This window comes from Strongylocentrotus purpuratus, unplaced genomic scaffold, assembly GCF_000002235.5.
Source record: "Strongylocentrotus purpuratus isolate Spur 01 unplaced genomic scaffold, Spur_5.0 spur5_scaffold_20, whole genome shotgun sequence".
In the NCBI taxonomy this organism is placed as follows: Eukaryota; Metazoa; Echinodermata; class Echinoidea; order Camarodonta; family Strongylocentrotidae; genus Strongylocentrotus; species Strongylocentrotus purpuratus.
Window position 1 is genome coordinate 45,609,998 of NW_022145606.1, and position 21,324 is coordinate 45,631,321.

A 21,324-nucleotide genomic window follows, 5' to 3' on the forward strand; every position below is an offset into this window, starting at 1 on the left:
GGCCCTTTGGACGCCATATTGGATTTTGTGGTTTCCTAAACCACTGCTTAAGGTTCTAACTTATCCTAATGGATTCTATGACCCCGAAAACCGTAGCATAGACACCTCACTTATGTCTCTCGGATGGATAATAAGTGACTTATGGCCATTTTTATGTTATGGCGGCCATTTTGGACGCCATATTGCATTTTGGGGTTTCGTAGACCATCACAAAACATTCTTACTTGTCTCAATGGATTCTCTGACCCCAGAAACCATGGGATAGACACCAAAATTATGTCTCTAGGATGAATAATAAGTGATTTATGGTCATTTTAAGGTATCGGCGGCCATCTTGGACGCCATCTTGAAAAAAAACAGCTTTCTGAACCTTCGATTTTGGTCTACTTTTAGTATGTTATTCCTGAGGTCGAATTCTACTAGAAACCATTGAAAAATCCTTTGTTGCAATTTTTTTGGGGTTGGGGTGTTTTTTACCGTATATTGACCTGACTATAAGGAGTAAAAGCATAATTTGTTGATTAACGTTCTATTAGATCTACTTTGATATTGCATAAAACAAATAATGAATGTTTTTCATTCGTTCAATAGTGCAAATATTTACATTCGTTGAAAGATTAAAGGTAAAGACCAGTATTGGAAACGCCCCAATTTCAAAAAATGAAATGGAAGCTCTTATTACAAATCATGTGAAAGAATATGTTTTTACTAATACATGATGATAAAACATTTGCCGGGAAACCGCCTACTAATTGATATATATTTGGTAAATTAGTTTATCTATTGGACTGTGAGAGATAAACGCACGTGTCGCGCACGTGTGTGTAGTCCCATATACATCTTTCTGTGTACAGTGCTTGTAACTTTACGAAGACTGGGCCAAATTTCTTATCATTTTGATGATTCCAGAACCTTGCAGTACACACCAATACTTATATGCTAGATGATCAACCTTTTCTGATCGATTCCACAACGTTTCTTTCACAATGCAATCGCATGACCATAACTGGTCTTTATCTCTAACGTTAATTCTATTCAACTCGGCTGACGCCTCGTTGGATAGAACGTTAATCTTTCAACTCATGAAAATATTCGCACTATTGAACTCTTAACCATTCATTATTTGTATATCATGACATAATTATCAAGGCTCGGGGTATACGTCTAGCACAGATAAAAAGGCCCATAAACTGGGTAAGGGGGTGGGTACCGGGTTCATTCAGGGGCAATGTTTTGTTTTTGTTCATCAACAAAAAGAAGAAATGCAAATTTATTAGGGAAAAATTAGGGTAAAATACGTACGGGAAGGGATTTCACTTTCTTTTTACATTCTGATTCCCCTTTACCCCCCCCCCCCCTTTTTTTGGGGGGGGGGGGCGGGGCAATCGGATGTAACCTATTTTACATCCCACATAGAGATCACGTACAAGGCATAATGCTAAAAGATATGGTTATAGAAATGTTTCTTTGAAATACTTATAAGCATAACGTTTATTTAAACGTACTAAGAATCTATAGAGAAGCAGGCAAATGTCTGAAATTCCATTTTCCCAATCTCTTTATTTCGTATAATAACATTTTCACCGATCAAATATTATCATAATTGTTGACAAGAAAATAGTAGAAATATAGCATACAGAGTCCTTTATAATTTTGTTTATTCAATTTGGAATACCTCACTTAAATGTAATGCCCAATAATGTATATAAATCAAGTCTTAAAGTAGCCACACGAAGAATCAGAAGTGTTTTGAATTGATGCAAAACTCATATCATTGCGAAGGGGAAGCCTTGCCGATCAAATACAACAACTCTTCTCTCCAAAATATGTTTGTGAGCCCTCAGTAATCAACTCTCAAAAATGTTAGTTTTGAGATCCAGATTTTCTGCCTTCAGCGGTCCTTTGTAGAGCGTCAATATTTGTGACGTCACATACGGGACACGGCTGGCTAGCTGCATACTGCTACACGGCACTGAGCTGTTCGTCCAGTGTGTGACGTCACAATTCACAGCTCGCTACGCTTGTGTGTTTGACTTACGTTCAGGGGCGTTCGGGGGTCTAAGGAGGGTCTTGAAAAATTGCATTTTACGCCTTTCCATGATATCTATATGATTTCTCAGCAAATTGTTCGTGTTTTTCAAGAGAAAATCTTTCCATCCATATGTAATTTGTTCTAATTATGAGTTGTTAGTGAATTTTCTTTGTGTAGCTCCTTTAACAATACATTCACGTTGCGATATAATAATATATTCATCACAACAATAGACAGCTCTCTTCCCACATACCCAGAACATCCCAATTGACAGATGACAATGCTTTTCAATCATTATATCACTATGAAAAGAAAGAGGACAAAATATACAGTTCCTCATTCTACCGTCAACAATTGCCATGGTAGACAAAGGAACATCCCTTCACTGCTATTATGTAAACATGTGTAGAACAGGTGTCACATGCATATTCACCTGTTCTACACATTCTTACATAACAGCAGTGAAGGGATGTTCCTTTGTCTACCACAGCAATTGTTGAGGGTAGAATGAGGAAGTGTATATTTTGTCCTCTTTCTTTGTCCGTCATGTTCAGAGTGTATGCACCCCGCCTATTAAATCAACTGCCCCGGAACATCATCCATACAGTACACACACTAGACACCTTTACGAAGCACTTGAAGACGTATTTTTTAAACTGAGTTTTCAACCCTTAACCATATAAAGCGCTATGAGACTTATTGTGTGAGAGTGCCATATAGTTGAACATATCATTTATAATAATTATTATAAAAACAGGTAAATCAAAGTTACAACATTTTACAAAAACTATCACCAAAATTAACAGGAGAATAATTCGAAAGCAAAGATTACAAAATAAAGCCATCTCACGGATACGACAAAACATATAATAAAAACATATTTTAATGCATCTCTCAAATGATAAAGAAAAGTGAGAGACGCTGAAGGAAAATGACGTCAACAAAATGGCGTCATATGCATGTCTGCAGTCACGTGATAAACGCTTTCCTCCAATCAGAAGTGGCCTAATAGCCGATACAAAGCTCAGTATAATCCCGCCCTGGGATATGGCCTATAAAAGGAGAGAAAAAATGTAAAAATGTATTTTTACTGCATTATAATTCAAGGCATAATCATCATACATAAAGGAGTCCATGTATTCATTATTGGATATAAACTTTAGAGATTGATAATGCTAGCTTTTCTTACGTATTAGAAAAGATACTTTCTTTCGAAATGAACAAACATTATTTGTTACCTGAACATGTACCATGAAGCCCAACTTTAGGCATACACTGTGTTTCTTAAGCGTAAATAGTTGATTTGTTCCTCCTCGATCTCTAGTCCCCCCCCCCCTCCCTTTTTCTCTCTCACTCATTCTCTCCCTATCTCTCTCTCTCTCTCTCTCAGTCTCTCTCTCTCTCTCTGACTCTCCCCAACCCTTTCCATTTTCTCTTTCTGTTTCTCTTCCCCTCTTCTATCTCTCCCGACGGTCGTGACATTTTTTTCGCATCTCTTAGTTCTATCTTCTTTTTTTATAAATCTTTAAAATCTTAGTTCTATCTTACCATGCCTGTCAGAGACTGTTTTACAGATTTCATCATAGCGCCCTCTCTGGACAAGGCGATCGAACGCGTCGTTCCACCAGTTGACGAAATCGCGGTTATTGTGACGTGTCATGACAGAATTCCCTCCTTTCAGACACTTATTCTCGAAGTCTGAGGGCGTGATTCTCATCAAGGCGCTGTCGTACTGAGAGAGGGCTGAGACAAAAATGACATCGATCTACAGAAATAATGAAACAAGAAAGTAAGTAAAGGACCATTTACTTAGGCCTATATAATCATAGATTTCGAAAGTTTGGCGGCGTGATTCTTATCAAAGCGCTGGTTTACTGCGTGGGGACTGAAACAAAGATGACATATAGCCCAAGGAAATATAGAAAAAAGGAGGCCTTGTATTATTTTATCATCATTAATAATAATAACTAAATTAATAATATCAATAGTAATAACAATGATAATAATAACGATTATTATTATACTAATAAAATAATAATTCTAATAATAATAATAATAAAAAAAGTTATTTTAGATACAAAAAATAATAATGATAATAACTATATCAACAGCAATGATAATAACTTTGTTTACCCATGGAATCCTAATCCAAAAAAAATATTGAACATCGTGTCATCTTAGTAAGACTACGAGCCCTTGAGATCAGCTAGGCCCCATTTCAGGGCTTCATTTCACAAAACAAATCCACTGAAATCATTGCTTCTGATCAGCAGATTTGTCTCTATTTTTTGTCATTTGTCATTGAAAAAAGGCCTTAGGAAACGAGTCCCTGGCCGACTGGTAAATCCTTTAAAAAAAGGAACTTCTGATCAGAAGTCCGTCGACATTTCGGTCTCATTGCATCTCATACACCTTTTTAAAATGCCCGCTAGGGTGGCTAGACCGAGAGGAGTCGGTCTCGTGAGCTTTATTTGCTGTCACTGTATTATCATGTGTTAAAGAGCTACATGTACTTCAAGCTTACTTTCCAGTTCTTCTGCATTAGCCATGCCAATCAATAGTTCCCAACATTTTGTTTCATAAATTGTGTTATTCATTGTGATTTGAAAACATATTACCACTATGTACAAAATGCTCATATTGTTATACAAATAATACACATCAGTAAGGGCATTAGTAAGACAAATAATGTGTATTATTTGTTTTGTAAGATTATGTTTTATTTGTTTTATAAAATGATGTTTTCTAACATGATTTTGATAATGACCAGTCATTATCATTGGATAATGACCGGTCATCACCCGAATTACGCGCGATTACGCGTTAGGCAAAATAAATGCCTGGTCACGTGTACCCTTTCAACCAATCATTTGATTAGGATCCACGTCATCATCTTATAATACTGATTATCATTGTATGAAGAAATCATAAAACAATACATCAAATCAAATCAAATTATTCAAGTCAGCTGTAATTACAAACTGACCTCTCCAGAGTTGAGTGCTTCAATTAGTCTTTCTGTTGAGGCGAAATGTGTGATTTGGCCTTGACGCAGACTCGAACCCTGCAAAGAGAGAAACAGCCATCAGGAGCCTGTTTCATAAAACTTGTTATCTATATGCAAATGCTAAATTTCTATGACAAATTTGCTCTCAGCCAATCAGATGCCATGATTTCAGTAGCTTATAACAGTAGCTTGTAACTTGTTATTGATATCAAGTTTTATGAAACCGCCCCCAGATTTCGGATGATTTTGTATTGATTCATATCCGGAAAAGGGTAACTTAGCCTCCACTATACAGCATTTTCCTATTGGCATTACAGTTGAACTAGGTTTTTGATTTTGATTCTATTTTATTTCTGCATTTTTTCCATATAAAATATAACTGAATAACAAAGAACATACAAATGTAAGGTATAATACAACATAAACAAACAATAATTTCTTCATGTCAAAATGTTTTTTTACATAATATATTATGTACATAATAACGAAACTTAATATTGACATAACATATAATCATAAATTTAAAGTATTGTCTGAACTATTCTGTTGGAAAAGTGTAGGAGACCGCAATCATAAGCAAAGCTTGACAAGGATGGCGGCCTCAAAAAAGGTTAAGGGTATATGATTATTTTGCAAACGAGTACTCGTTTGTGCCACGTCTATTATTGCTGTGTTATATCTTTCTAAATATACTATGAAATTTTATTTTAAATGTTCTGTATAAACGTTATGCTTTTTAATGTAAATATGTTCATATTTCTTTAGGCCCACATGGGAGACCACTACTTATTGGTTAATGGGCTACCCTGGCAAAAGATTAAAAATAAATAAAATAAACAAATAAATAACAAAACGAGGGTAGGCCTACACGATAGTTATAGAACTAAAGTTTGCTCGGATATGGCGCGGCCATTCAAACCACGGCGGTTTTTATGACTACAAGGTTAAGTAATACGCAACACTTTCCAGGGCCCGGGCCAATGAAAAAAACTTTATGGTAACTATGACCATTAATGGTAACTACAAAGAAATCTTGATTCCATTGACTGTTGAGTGAGGTTGGTAAACGAGACCCTGAATAAGTATTATATTCCTCTTTTTTTTAGAAATCTAGCCATCTGATTGGTCGAAATTGTAGTCGTGATTTTAGCCATTCCCGGAAAGAAACGAACTTGTTCATGAGTGGGATTCCCTAAAGATTCCGGGTACCGGGAAAATAGTAAACTTTTGATGAGATCCCCATTGGTTTACGTATTAAAAGTTAGTTTGTGCGAGTGCGGATACCATACATTGCTTTTTGTCTGCGATTCCAAAATGATTGTAACATTCAGTCATCTTTCCAGCAAATATTAACAGACAGTGTCCCAGATTTTCTGTAATGTTTTAACCAGCCTTTACTCAAGAAAAGGCTAAGGTAAAAAATTCTTTGTAGATTTTGTGTGTGAATTCGGTATATAAAAGATATACAGACTGCTTTAATATTCGAGGCATGTTTGTTTTTACAGGCTCTCAGGGACGTTACATCCTGCCATCACCCCCTCGGCACGCCTCGAGGTGATAACAGGATGTAACGTCCCCTTGACCCTATAAAAACAACTATCCCTCATATAGCAGTCATTATATTTTATAATGCAGAGCTCAGTGAAAACTACGCACAGGACCTTTGTTGCGCCATTCATTTACAAATGAAAAAGTGCAGAGAGGGGAAGTTGGAGAAATTAGAGTGAGAGAGGGAGAGAGAGAGAGATGGGAGTGGGAGCCAAAATTATAACAACTGAATCATATCGGCAATTTGAATGAGTTAGAGTTATAGAGCAGTTCTTGGATTATCCTGACAGGATATTCATTTCAATATCATAATTTACACAAAGAGGGTGTTTTTGTGTTTGTTTCTTTGCCCCGTTCTGGCTTTCTCCTTTTTCTTCTTTCCCTTTTGCGGCCGGGCCGGGGAGGGGGCACATGCTCGTTATGCCCTATTTTCCTGGACACGCCATTGAAACCAAATCGGATCAAATCGAATCGAATCAAATCAAATCAAACCTATCGAGCGGCGTCATCTTCGCCCTGGACTTCGCTCATCTGGCCTTACTCTCCAAATGCCCATTACTCATCTCAAGGGATATGGAGACAGGGCATTTCCCTCTATTGCTCCTCGCCCGTGGAATTCCCTCCCATCATCTATTCGCGAAATTGACAACCTGGATCACTTCAAAGCTTCACTCAAACCTGACATCTTCCTTCAAACATTTAAATGCTAATTCTATTGGAGGAGCTCGCGCCTTTGAATATTTTTTTTAACAGATATATGGCGCCATACAAATGCTGTTCATCATCATCATCATCATCTATCCAAATCAAAGCAAATCAAAATCTAATTAAATTAAACAAATTTATCAAAAATAAAATAAAATAAAATCCAACTATACCGCAATATCAGTATATCTTGCAAGACAGAACTCATCGTAGGCCCACCCATCGGAGAACCCGACCTTCAGGTTTGTCAAATCACTGTATGAGAGTGTGCTGCCGCTCTTTGCATACATTCCAACTTTGTTAGCTTCCATGAAAGGTTTTGTGAAGGAGAATGTTAGCAGACGGTCAAATGATTGGACCCAACCTGAAAGGTAATACAAAGTGTTGGTATGGGGTCGTGAATTTGGTTCAAATTAACATATTGGAAGCATATGCGATTTTACAATATTCAATGATCGTTGTCGCGGTTGAAATCGAGTCAAAAGTGATGAAATTGTAAATAATAAACTCTAAATGTTGTATTGCTCCCTCTCAAGATTGAAATTACTTTAGCTTTAAAACAATATTTCTTGACTATACAATCGACAAATTGGCTGTTCACGTTTGGAAATTATATAGTAGAACTGCATATTCTGAAATGTTCATGGTCGCAGCTAGACCATGGGGTGGCCTTAGGCGCTATTCTAAATATTTTGTATTCACCGGGAACACCAGTAAATTTTTGATTATTAAATATCTCGAAAGCAGAAGTGTTCTACGGGCTTACTTTTCTGGTTCTTATAGTACATCCACAGGGGTTTCCAAATATATCAAAAACTTTAAAGAATTACTATCTATCCAATTTTCAAAGTTTCTTATAACTCTACCTTTACGATGACGGAGGAGTCAAAGGTCAAATAAATCAGGGTTTCTTCTTCAAATCGGCAACACTCATTTATCACATCATCATTATTATTATTATTGGTATGATCATGATGATCATGATTATCATTATCATTATCGTTATTATTATTATTAATATGTACACTGTGGATTGCAACCACATTGTACATTAACTGTGTGTATGTGTGTATAGCATGTAGCATTGAGTCAATGTATAAGATCACATATTACAATATCATTATTTTTATTATTATTATCACTATAATAAGCAAATAATTACCGTTGGTGAAGGTGATGGCACAAACTATCACTTCCGAGGCGATCTGGATGTAGCTATCTTTCCGAAGCGAAGCTGAGGAAAGATAGCGTATACATTCTGATCGACGAGGAAGTGATAGTTTGCCATCGCCTGAAACCAAAAGGTGATTAATTGCTTTATATTCCACATCTAAAACAATTTAACTACAACAAGAAAAGGACGTGTATGCATTTACATAAAAGACACCTAGGCCCAAATTCACACCAAAAAAGGTTTAAGTTTAACCCAACCCCTTGAGGGTACGGTGCGCGCATGTGTTTTATTTCATTGCGCTCAATGGTACTGCGCGCTTAATTACGCCTGTTTTAGTGCGCTTTTGGATAATCTTCAGTGAAAGTGCGTTGTTCTGTGTAGATAGTACCTCTATCTTGAGTGAAAGTGCGTTGAACTTTGTAGATAGTACCTCTATCTTCAGTGAAAGTGCGTTGCACTGTGTAGATAGTAGTACTATCTACACAGTGTAACAAACTTTTTGCTTCTCCCATCAAAAATGGGCGAACTATCTTTCATCACGTGATTTACTTTTGACCAATCATAGAGCAAAATTCTTAGTATGTGGAATATAATAATAATTATCATGATTATTATCATTATTATTAAAATTATCATGTTCTCTATTTTGAATATGATCAGTATCACTAACATTATCATGTCACATGATGAATAAATTAGTATAGTGCTATTAGTACCGTTAGTAGTAGTATACAGTACTTATTCAAAGTAAAAGTAGGAGTAGTAGTAGTAGTAGTAGTAGAGGTAGTAGTAGCACATGAAGAAGTACTACTATTAGTAGTAATAGTTATAATAATAATAACATAATCATAAATAGTAGTTCTGAATATAACTACTAACAGTATAGTACTAGTACCAGTACTATTAGCAGATGTAGTGTATAGTAACACTAAACCCAAGTACTTATCCTACTAGTAGCAGATGTAATAGTAGTAATAATAATAGTAATATTGATTGTGATAGTACATGTAGTTAAGTAGTATAGTACAAGAACCAGACGTGTTAGTAGTATACCACCACTCCTACTTCTAAAAGCTGATGTAATACTAGAAACAGATGTAGTAGTACTAGTATACTACCACTACTACTACTATACTAATAGAAGTAGTGGTAGCAGTAGTATTATTATTAGTAGACTAGTTTTACTGCTACTACTACTAGGCTACTACTACTAGTAGTAGTAGAAGAAGTAGTAGTAGTAGTAGAAGTATTAGCAGTAGTAGTAATGGTAGTAGTAGTAGTAGTAGTAGTAGTAGTAGTAATAGTAGTAGTAGTAGTAGTAGTAGTAGTAGTAGTAGTAGTAGAAGCAGAAGTAAACAATGTACACAATATCTACGATCCTGCACTCTTCTCTACTCGGTGCACTATTTACAGGCCTGCACATGCCAATCTAATAACAGTGGCATTCACATCCTGGCGGGAACCCATTCACAACCTGGGTGGAGAGGAGCAATTTTAGAAAAAATGCCCTTTGCAATTACGACTTTATTATGATTATATGGTATATACTCACCCGAGCAACCGTCATACCAGCCTCCCATTAGACCCTGGCCGCCCCTGGGCCGCTGGCCTGCGTTGCTGTCCCAACAATTGCCATAGACGTCGTATACCAATTTGCAGTTCTTGTTAGCGATGGAGCAAACTTGTGATATTGAAATAGAAGTAAAGAAACTGATACAGGTTATGAAACGTTGATTCACTTGCCTGTGTAAATAGTAAGAACCGTTTACAGATAAAAGGATAAAAATCAATATTTTGTGAACCTGTTCAGAAAGTTTATGTTGTGTAGGTGGATGCACTGCTTAGAACAGAGAGTTAAATCATGAACTTCTCAATACGATAGCAGATGTTCGCTCAATTAAATATATACATATAGCAATGAAGCAAAACCGCTTTAGTATTGTGTTACAAAAACGCGGTTACGTTCATTATTAGACTTATTCAAAATCTTAAAATTCTATATATATATTTTTTTTTTTCGAGGAGGGACATGGAGGGGGGGGGGCGGATGTAAGAATTTCACAATTTCACGGTTTTATGGGATCAGATTTAAAATTGTGGCAATCAAGGAAGCAAGCAAGCAAAAAGAAAGAAAGAAAAAGACAACACTTGCAGACAATTAAAGACTTAGAATTTGCCTAGAGAAAAATTGATGGTTGAGGCATTGAGGTTGGAATTCAGGCCCTCCAATTAAAAAAAAAAAAAGCCCCTCCCCCTATTTAGCGACGCTGCTAGTTGATAATGCCCAACTAAAAAACCGAGTGATGCTAAATATATTACTCATTGCAGATAATATCGCTAGTGATATTCGTTTGTCTCGCAATACCCGTATTCCGTATAGTATATAAGAGACGCTTGCTTACAATATATTTTATCACCTGACGAATTGTTGCAGCGGCGCACAAAACGTCGTGATCTATTGATCCCTTGTTGACTATACATTGCGAGACAAACGAATATCACTAGCGATATTATTTTTCAAAAAAAAACGAGTGTTTTTTTATTCTTACCCGCATCCACTATATCCGGATTAAATCCTCGGATGGTGTAAGTCTCTTCATCCCTGCGTCAAAGATCAAAGGTCAAGGTCAAGAAAGGTCAATGAGAAAGCGAAGATTACATGTTGATATAAATCTTAGGAGTGGCCGGCATATCCAGATGAGAATGCAACGTAAAACTTTAAAGCGATACTTAACTGAAATCTCTCTGCCCTAGCGTACTGTTTCTTAAACAACGCCTTACGTCAGACTTACGGCCATCTTACGCATTGTTGTTCTCGCAAGATGCTCGTACGTGAAACTGACGGCATTCTCAAGTCATTCGTAAGAAGATGTTACGATTTTTGGGACATTTGTCGGGTTGCAAAAAAGCGCAACACCTTACGAACTCTAGGAGTCGTTCGTACGAAGGCCATACGAATATCCGTCTGTAAGAGCCTTCTATGAACAACTTAAGGCGTTCTTACGATCATCGTAAGAATGTTAAGGCTTCTAGAATTGTCTCTCGACCCTACGAAATGTACAAATATCTTGCGTGGTTCTTACGATGTTATTACGACGTCCGTACGGCTGCCTTACGAAGAGAGAGAGAGTTTCGTGCGAGGTTGAAAAAATCTTGGACAAGACCATCGACAAATCTTCGAACTTACGAATGGTCTACGAACGCTTGTTTCGTACGGCCTTCTTCAGTAGATCTTACGAAATGGTCTGAAAATCGTTCGTAAGGCGTTCGTAACAGCCCGTAACGGTATTTGTGACCGAGGCTTTGAACAACGCCTTAATAGCTTCTCAGTGTCAACTTGCCAACAGTGCGTAACCCAATTCCTAATTCCCACTATATAGTTCAATACTTTCAAAGATAGGAAGCGTGCGGAATTTCGAGAGATCTTTTGAGAATCTGCATTATTTTGCTACATATGCTGCATTGGTAGACAGACGACATATAATTATACTAAAGTAGGCCTACACCGACGACTCCAATAATGTTCACTTCATACCTCCACTGCCATATAATTATTCATGCAAAGCTGCCACTCCTCAGACAGTAAACTTCCAGTGACCTTTAATGGCATGCTTCAAATAATTTCGTATACTATTCATAAATACCCTGGCCACCCGAACTTCCACAAAATAATGTGCGTTTGAATAACCCCAAAACAGCCAAGGACCCGTTTCGCAAAGATTTTTTTTCAATGACAAAAAGCAGTCACAAATTCAATTCAATTCAATTCAAGGTTTATTAAAAACATGCGTCGCAGCCCAATGGCTGAATTGGTCATGAGTACAAGTAAAAGACTCATTGTATATTTCAGACATAAAATGCAGTTACAATTATTGATCTGCTATATTGAAATATATAGTTGATATCTTAAGATTGCTTGGGCAGCAAAAAATAAGAAAACAGAAGATAACATGAAGTCGGAGAAACGGAGAGGAGAAACATGAAGTAAAGAAGTAAGAAGTAAATGAGGAAGTTGTTAAAGTACATATGTACATCAAAAAATATATATTGCATAAATGTACTTTTAAAGAGTCATTAAGAGAATATACGAATATAAAAATAGAAATGAACACATTCTTTTCATAACATTGTTGACGTTTGCTATTGCAAGTATTTGTATTATAGCTTTAATAGAAGAATATTTATTATTATTATTATTAATTGAAGAATGATATTTAAAAAAAATGCAATTAAGGCACTCTATCATTCCTTTTCCTTGAGTTATAAAGTGGTTATTGAAGGTAAAGGGAACATAATTTTGTTTTTTGGTTTGTTATTATCTTATGGAGAGTAAAAATCAGGGAACTTCAACAGTGATTTGTGAAAAGAGTATATAATACAAATAAAAATTGTATATTAATTCATCTATTTTGATTAATTGGGCTTGGCTTTATTGAAAAGATCGACAAAGTAAGGTAAGGGGCTATTTCGGAAACGATTGGTTTTGCATTTGCATTGATGATTATCTAGATGCATGGAGTAAGGAGATGGGTATGTTTTTCCGAAGAGGTAACCAGGTACTACATGTTGGTAGTTTAGCTAAAGATATAGCAAAATCCACACAAAGCTTTTCCCTTCTGGATTCAAACGTTGCCATATCACACATTTGGCAAGCATTGGTATAATGTGTGTGTCGTGGACCCAACATGATTCTACAGTACATACTCTTTTTTGAACTTGCTCCAAGCTTCTTATTTGTTTCTGCGTAAGCCCACCATTAAAACTGGGGTACAGCGCGTTCCATGACAGTACGAATATAGCCCGTATATACCAGTTTTAAATCAGCTAAAGACAGCTAGTCCATATCGTTCATGCAGAAGCCTAAACATATACAACTTTCTATTCCATTTTTGGAGGATTTCAGTGACATGTAGATCCCATTTCAGATTGGATTGCACAATGACGCCAAGAATTTTAACAGATTGGAAGTTTTGCAGGGGTGAGTCATAAATATAACAAGTTAGTTCGGCAGGAGGATTTTCGGAGAATGTCACACTAAGTGAAAAAAACACTTTGAAATCTGTTGATAACTAATCAGAAGCAAGGATTTCACTAGCTTATAACAAAAACTGTCATTCATCACTGATGACATTTTTTTTTTTACTGGGGCCCTGTCACGTAGATCGATATGACACACGTTCAAGCCCGACGAAGATAATAATTATATTCACGGGTGCATCTTTGGGCCTACATTGAACTTGGGGAAGAAGTGGGCTGTTGCGTGGGATGCGCCTGAGTACACAAAGGGGCGTATACAGCGGAAGCTATATACAACAACGTCAAAATAAATTGTAATAATAATCCTTATAATAGATTATGCTTTGTTTATCCAGGGTAGCCTCACCGGTATCAATACCATTCTTCCTGCAATCATATGATTACCCCGGCTAATATACACAATGCGTCCCAGAAAAAAAACGAAACAGAGAATCCGTTCCACTAGCTGTCTGCTAGCTGCCCTAACACCAAAGAACTTGAAGATGAAAGACTTCATGCATGGCTGATCACGGGGCTGCTCGTCAGTCGTTGTTACTACGACAGGCAGCCAGTGAAAACTAATTGGTTTAATAACATTATGGAAATGCAAACATTTCTTTAAAGAAACAGAACCTTATTATTCCTGGCTCATTTTTCCTGATTGAGGTGTCATAATTATGAAAGAGCAGAAAATGAACCTTCTGGAATAGTGTTTTTCTCTTTGAAATTCAGATACCGTGCGCCAAATGATTTTTTGGTACCCTTTCTTCAAATTATTTTTAATCACTCATGCGTAAAATATACATCACAAATATGTGTCATTTATTAATTATAATTGTGATTAAGTTCTGACAAAACATCGATAACGGGATGTTAATGCAATAAGGTATTAAGTGGGTGAGGGCATACCACTGTCTTTTGTTCATGTTTTTGTTTAATCTAGCTGACTGATGTTTTCATATAATAGCCCATTGAAACCCTTCTTTTCATGGTGTTGCTTGGGGGTTTCTGAGATAGCCACTGCTTAAAACGTAATTAGATTTTGGGCGTAGTAACTTTGCGAGTTGTACCATAATGCCCCATTTATTTTAAAGGTTAACTTAAAAGTATTCGACGTTGCAACCATAGTATGGCCTATTTATTATAAAGTTGACTTACAAGTATTCAACGTTGCTACCGTAGTGGCCAATAGCAATCATCCAGATCCTTTCGTTACTAGTAACTGGTTCAAAGAAAGACAAAAAGGACAATAAGACAAATCAATTCAATTCAGTATCCAATTCAAGTTTATTTCCCCATTTGGATACAAAACTAAGAAATACAATGAACATATGTAGGTGTGTGTGGGTGTGTGTGTGTTTGTCTGGGTTGGCAGGTATAGTTCAAATAGAATAAAGATCTGTAATACTATAATTTTCATAGTGAAGTATGTTTTATTTATGTCAAGGTCAGCAGGACAAGTACCAGCTTTAGAAAAGATGAAGAAAACTATTTTTGATTAGAGGGATGAGGAAAAGAAAATAGCCATTAGAATAGAAAAGCTGGGATTACGTTTTTTAAAGTGGGAGCAGCTTTGTATTAATTAAGATTTGTTTTCCTCTCCACCGTGAGCTTGTTAAAGTGTAACTCTATTTTGCAGCCATAACTTACTTATTTAGTATATTTTTCTTGAGTTGAGAATGTTAGCAGACATCCACTGAGGAGTATGTGTGTGTGTGTGTGTGTTTGTATGAGGGAGGGGGATCTGGGAGTACCAGTAAAATAACCTCCAGTCTTTTTAATAATATTTTTGTTGTTATTATAAGTAAATAATATGTGAAATTGACTTATAACTTATGTTTCAATTCAATTTTCAATTTATTTATTCAACCATAACAAAAATACATATACAATAATAATTCATGATAATATAAAAACATGGGGTTAGGGGCCCCTGAAGAAGTTTGAAAACAAACTTGTGATTGGGGCACCAACCATGACACATATATCGAGAAAATTAACAAAAACAACATTAACGGGAAAACAAATATATACAAGAAAATGATTATAAAGACCTACATGTATTTGAGGATAAGACATTTACAGCAAAGCACCAGCAAAGGACGCACACAGGACACGACGTCAAGAGACACTGCGTCACTATGTGCGCCCCGGCTGGTGCTTTACAGTATTACAAAACATTTATATACAAAATATAAAAAAGTGGAGCAAGTTATTCATTATTTAATTGAGCGTGTTTTTGTACTGAAAGAACATTTTATTTTTCAAGAGTTTTTTAAATTTATCAAGAGTTTTACTTAGTTTAATATCATTGTCTAGGTCATTCCATAACTTAATTCCATTACAACGTAAGGAATTTGACTAATTGTAGTTTTGGGAAGAAATTGATGAAGATCTGCGTGTTGACGGGTGAAATATGAGTGATAGGAGTCATTAGTGCTAAAAAGATCATTAAAAGTATCTGGCAAGGCATTCGTATGATAATGATACATAAAGATATAGGTATACATAAGTACAAGGTCAGAGACCTTTAATGTTTTACATTCAACAAATAAATTGCTTGTATGGTTATTAAATGGTACATTACAAACTGTTCTTATTGCTTTTTTCTGAGTAATAAAAAGTCTATTTAAGTGTGTTTTAAATGTATTCCCCCAAATCATACAACAGTAAGTGAGATGAGGCAAAATCAATGTGTTGATACTTGGGTAATAATCTTGCCATCCATAGTGACTTGTGGGATATCATTACTAGCTTTTTTATTTTTTGTTTTAAAGAGAACATATTTAGTTTTTTCAAAATTTAAATACAATTTATTGCATTGCAACCAGGTAACAACATTGTGGAGCTCCTTATTAAACAGGTGAATTAATGTGCTGATTTTTGAGTTAGAAAGAGTAATACTGGTATCATCCGCAAAAAGTATGAAATTAAGAATTGAAGAACAATTTATGAAATCATTAATATATAACAAAAATAATAACGGGCCGAGAACAGACCCTTGCGGAACTCCGTATAATACACGACTTAAATCTGATTTGACACCGTTGACCACAACATATTGCATACGATTTGATAAATAATCATGAAACCAATCAAGAGCATGACCTCTGATTCCATAATGTTCCATTTTTTAAAGAAGTATGTCATGGTCAACGGTGTCAAATGCCTTTGAGAGATCTAAAAATATACCAACAGTAAAATTACCCTTATCTATTTCTTGCATTATACGATCATACATATGAAATATATGCATGTATTTGGAATATTTTTTATGAAAACCAAATTGTTGCAAGATCAATATATTATTATAATTCAGAAAACCATATAAACGTTCAAAAACAAGTTTAACAGAGCGGATGATTTTAATCAATGAATCTTTGTATTTTTTATATTTCTCTTCTTTTTTTCTTTTAGTTTTTGATGGTCCAGAATATTTTCGAAAATCTTTATATAAATTATTTTTCTTATTAATTGACTTTATAATGCCAGAGGAGATCCAGGGTTTATGGATTCTTATTTTTTTAATAATTTTATTGCGAACGACAGGGAGACATTCATTATAGAAACGATAAAAAAATAGAGTAAAACATGTCATAAGCATGATTCACATCTTTTGAGGCATAAATAGGATTCCAGTCTACACAGCTCAATTTCTTTTTAAAATCATCAATCCTAGAATCATTTATCAATATCATGAAACTGGATTCCTTTACAGGTAAATTATGAGTGTATTTTGTTTGCAACATAAAATATTGGAAAATGATCTGAAATATCTGAGTACAATAACCCTCCATCGTGTTCAATTTGAATTGCATTTGTGAATTGCATTTGTTTATGTACTTTAAGTTTACTAACTCTGAATATTTGCTCAGTTATTTTATACTGAATATGAGTTTTTGTTTAATTATGTTTATGTATAAGCAATCAATATTGAAAACGTTTATTTTTGTAATTAAAAATTATGATTGTATTTGAAGGAATAAAACAAAATTACTGTTAAAGAAAAGTGTGTGTGTCTGTGTGTTCATATGGGCCTATATATGCCTTACATGTATAAAACAAAGATTTGAAAGAAACACTCCTCATAATGTGGCGGGAATCACAAAGGCCAGCAGGCATATCTAGGTAATTCCAAGACTAACAAAAATAACATAAAATGTTCATTTATCGTGCTTATTATAAAGGGGGGAAAATCAAGGAAAGTTACAAAATAGCTCTAAATAGATTATTTCATGAATACATAAACAAAAAATAAATACACTACACTCTACAACAATACAATGCCAGACGTATAAAACCAAACTGACCTAGATGCGGTTCGGCGCGTGACAAGAAAAGCCCTCCAAAATCTGTTCACGTAACTTGGATGGATATTGTGGAGAAAGCTTCAAAAGGAGGTCAAGTTTATGAAAAGCTTCCATCGACAAATATTTATTATTTGTGACTCTTATTGTCTGGTGTGGAATCAGCCTAGTTTGGATGACTTGCCATTTGGGCTACAACCAGGGGCGTTTCACAAAACTTGTCATCAGTGACACATGACAGTTTTTGTTATAAGCTCCTGAAATCCTTGCTTCTGATTGGTTATTAAAAGATTTGTCACTGATTTTTGTCATTTTTCATTGAAAAAAGGTTTTGTGAAACGGGTCCCAGTTCGTCTATTACCCAATTAGTCTATTCTCATATGGTCTACACCTGTCTACTATCCACATGGTCCAATCATTTGGTCGAATGGCTATTTAGGCTAATATTTATGGTCTCCGTTGTGTAAGTAGATGCTAGTAAAAAATCACTTACGGGGATTCAAAATAGCAGCAACAACAAAAATCGCCTCGCCGCTAAACGGCTCGTGAAAGATGCCCCGCATCGTCATTTTGTCACCCCTCCCCCATTAGCAAAAAAGCTAGAACCGCCCCTGTGTCTCCGTCATTTCACGAAAAGAGATAGGGAAAAGAATATCTAACTTAATGGGCAATAAATATAGTACGTGTGTGACGGTGTGTCCATACATACGTGCATCGGACGATCCAGAAGTGTATACGTTGACTGGCTGCGCCTCGCCCGGGCTCGCCCCGTTGGATTTAGTCAAGCCCACGACCCCGAGCACCAGCGCGGTGATGCTGATGATAGCCAGTAAACCAACCAATAAAACAGTTTCCCTATTCTCTCTCATGATGAAAGTACGGTACACCAAAACCTACGCAAAGACTTTACAGTTAAAACAGAGTTCGACGTGAACAGACCGACAAGCTAGTGTAGAGCTAGTTTTGAAACTGTATAGCCTAATATTATAGAGAGGAATAGAATATCGCGGTTTCAGCGATTATGATTAAACACAATACCTCATACTTCAGTGAATCACAATAAAAAACGCTTTTATGGAGAAGAGAAATCATTTCTGTATAGTTTTATTTATACAACTATAGCTCACTCCCAGATCCCAAATGATTGGTCATGCGCGGTCACGTGTGATTTATTTACTGAACCTTTTCATGGAGTTACTAGCCTATAGTAACTCCATGGCCTATTGCACGCTGTTTCATGAAAAAGCGTGCAATATTTTCCAGTCCTATTGCACGCTTTTCAGTGCGCAGTAGTGCGCCTAGAGGTTAAATCAATCCATGGTGAGCATATGAGCCTATTCTTGCCCCGCCCCCCCCCCCACTCTGGGAACGGGGGTACCGCATGCGTGTTCCCAAAATCTCCGGCTCGTAACAAAGAAAAAGATCTGCCCGTATTGACTTTATACACCAGATTTTTGCTGAAAGGGGGGGGGGGGTGCTGAAAAGGCTCGTATAACAAAGAAAAATATCTACCCGTATTGACTTTACACACCAGATTTTTGCTGAAGGGGGGGGGGGGGTTGCTGGGAACACGCATAATGCAGTCGCGTACTCAGGGGGGGGGATTTGGAGGAAATCCCCCCTTCGTTTTTGTTTTTGTTTTGTTTTTTAATTTAAAATAAAATAAAATAATGCTAATGGTGACCTAAAAAAGTTGACTTTACCCCCCCCCCCCTCACGGAACGCCCCCCCCCCCCCCCCCCCCCCGCTTCTTCAGCGGCTGGCTGAGGCGTTGCGAAATTTTCGGCCCGATTTGAAATTGTTAAAACTCTCCCTTGAAAAAATCCTGCGTACGCGCCTGGTTCTTACAACTCACGAAATACGTTGTAGTCATTAACCCACTCAAGTGTGAATTTGGCGCATCTTCCCTCATCTTCTTCAACCAAGAAATGCTTGTAGCCTGTCATTAAGGACAGGATTGGTGACATCATGGACCTATTACGGATGGACATTCAAAGTGATTCTTTCTCTGATCCAATGATAGTCGCAGCCTTCTGATTATGTGCATCTTAATGAGAACATTCAGCTGTTTTAACAATAACGACTGCGTAAGCATTTTCGGTCATTGACAAAGGAGCAGTTTCCCTCTCTTCGGTTTTGTTTGGATGGTGTGCTCTAGATCTGTAAGATTGTGTCTTAAATAAAAGCATCCCTGCAATGGGGAGCAGCAAAGTTGAAAAGCAGACGATTTTGGTGATATGAAATGTATTATTACTGATTCGCAAACTTTCGCATACACCTACGACCTTATAAAACAATTAGAAGGCCATGATCTGTATCAGCCCTGTGCGTTGTAACTCTGGAATATTATGAGGAAATAGGGGGGAACGGGATTTTCAATCACAACCCCCAAATCCAAAAATAACCTCTATCTGGTAATATCAATATGTTTCTCAAAATAAAATACATGTTCAGTACACGGAACAACAATTTCCGAAGCCAGAACTGCACATCGATTTTCATTGATTTAGGCAAGTAATTATCTTCTGCGCGTGTAGATTAACATGTGTAAAATCACTATCTTGATTCTGTCCCGGATTTTGGCGGTGACCATGATAAGATCAAAGTGAAGAAACATGAACGGAATGTTATTGAGACGACATTGACGGAGACAATCACAATGAATTCGTTAAGAAACCGATGAATGTCCATCCGTAATAGGTCCATGGGGACATAAAATCGATAAAAGAACATCATAATCAGATTATCCGACCCCGGAAACTCGGATGGCGGTCGTTTTTTATTTGGCCAATATGACCAGCATTGCAGCCCCAAGGAGACCTGCAATTGATACAAGAACATCATAATCAGATTCTCTGACCCCGAAAACCCCCTTAATATCTATAAACTTTTATCATACTAGCCCTTTTCCTTTTGGAACTACACAGAGGTGGCAGCCATTTTTGGAATTGACCAGCATGACCAGCATGACAGCCCCAAGGATCCCTCAAATCGATGAAAGAACATCTTAATCAGATTCTTTGACTCCGAAAACCCCACACCGGACTTATGCTGAAAGGGTGGGGGGGGGATGCTTGGAACACACATATGCGTACCCTAAATAACACGGGGGGGGGGGGGCTTTGGACACTTCACCAAACTATTTACATTCACCCTTTATTGTCTGATAAGATTTCTATATTGGAAGGAATCCACTTTACAAACACAAGGGCCCGAATTCTTTTGTTTCGACAAACCTCCTTCTGTTTTTTTACAAACCAAGGTTTGTAAAAACGCGTCGAAACGCGTCGTATGACGCACATAAACCTCGGTTTGTCGACAAACCTCCTTTGTGAATTCGGGCCAGTTGTTGATGAATCGGGCAAACCTCCGACAAGCGTGCGGGTCACTGTGATAAAATTGTTGCTCTAGTAAATGCATGAAAGTTGAATAACTTACTAGACTTGTCTATTCTGGTTGAAACCGAGACTCCAATCGACCACGATGTATTCACTGATTATAATTATGTCTAGATTAATCACTTCACCAATAGATA

The 21,324-nt window shown here is 36.6% G+C and overlaps 1 protein-coding gene across 1 annotated transcript; it reads right to left on the minus strand.

Moving 5' to 3' along the window:
* Positions 1-2,493: 2,493 nt before the first annotated feature.
* On the minus strand, positions 2,494-18,832 carry LOC115918889. Its single transcript, XM_030993478.1, has 8 exons — positions 18,499-18,832; positions 14,641-14,704; positions 11,016-11,068; positions 10,019-10,147; positions 7,466-7,656; positions 5,019-5,096; positions 3,581-3,797; positions 2,494-3,084 (listed from the first exon to the last, which is right to left on the minus strand). Exons 1-8 carry the CDS (start codon positions 18,656-18,658, stop codon positions 3,038-3,040), a joined length of 939 nt encoding a protein of 312 aa, XP_030849338.1. The 5' UTR covers positions 18,659-18,832; the 3' UTR covers positions 2,494-3,037.
* Between the last annotated feature and the right edge of the window lie 2,492 nt (positions 18,833-21,324).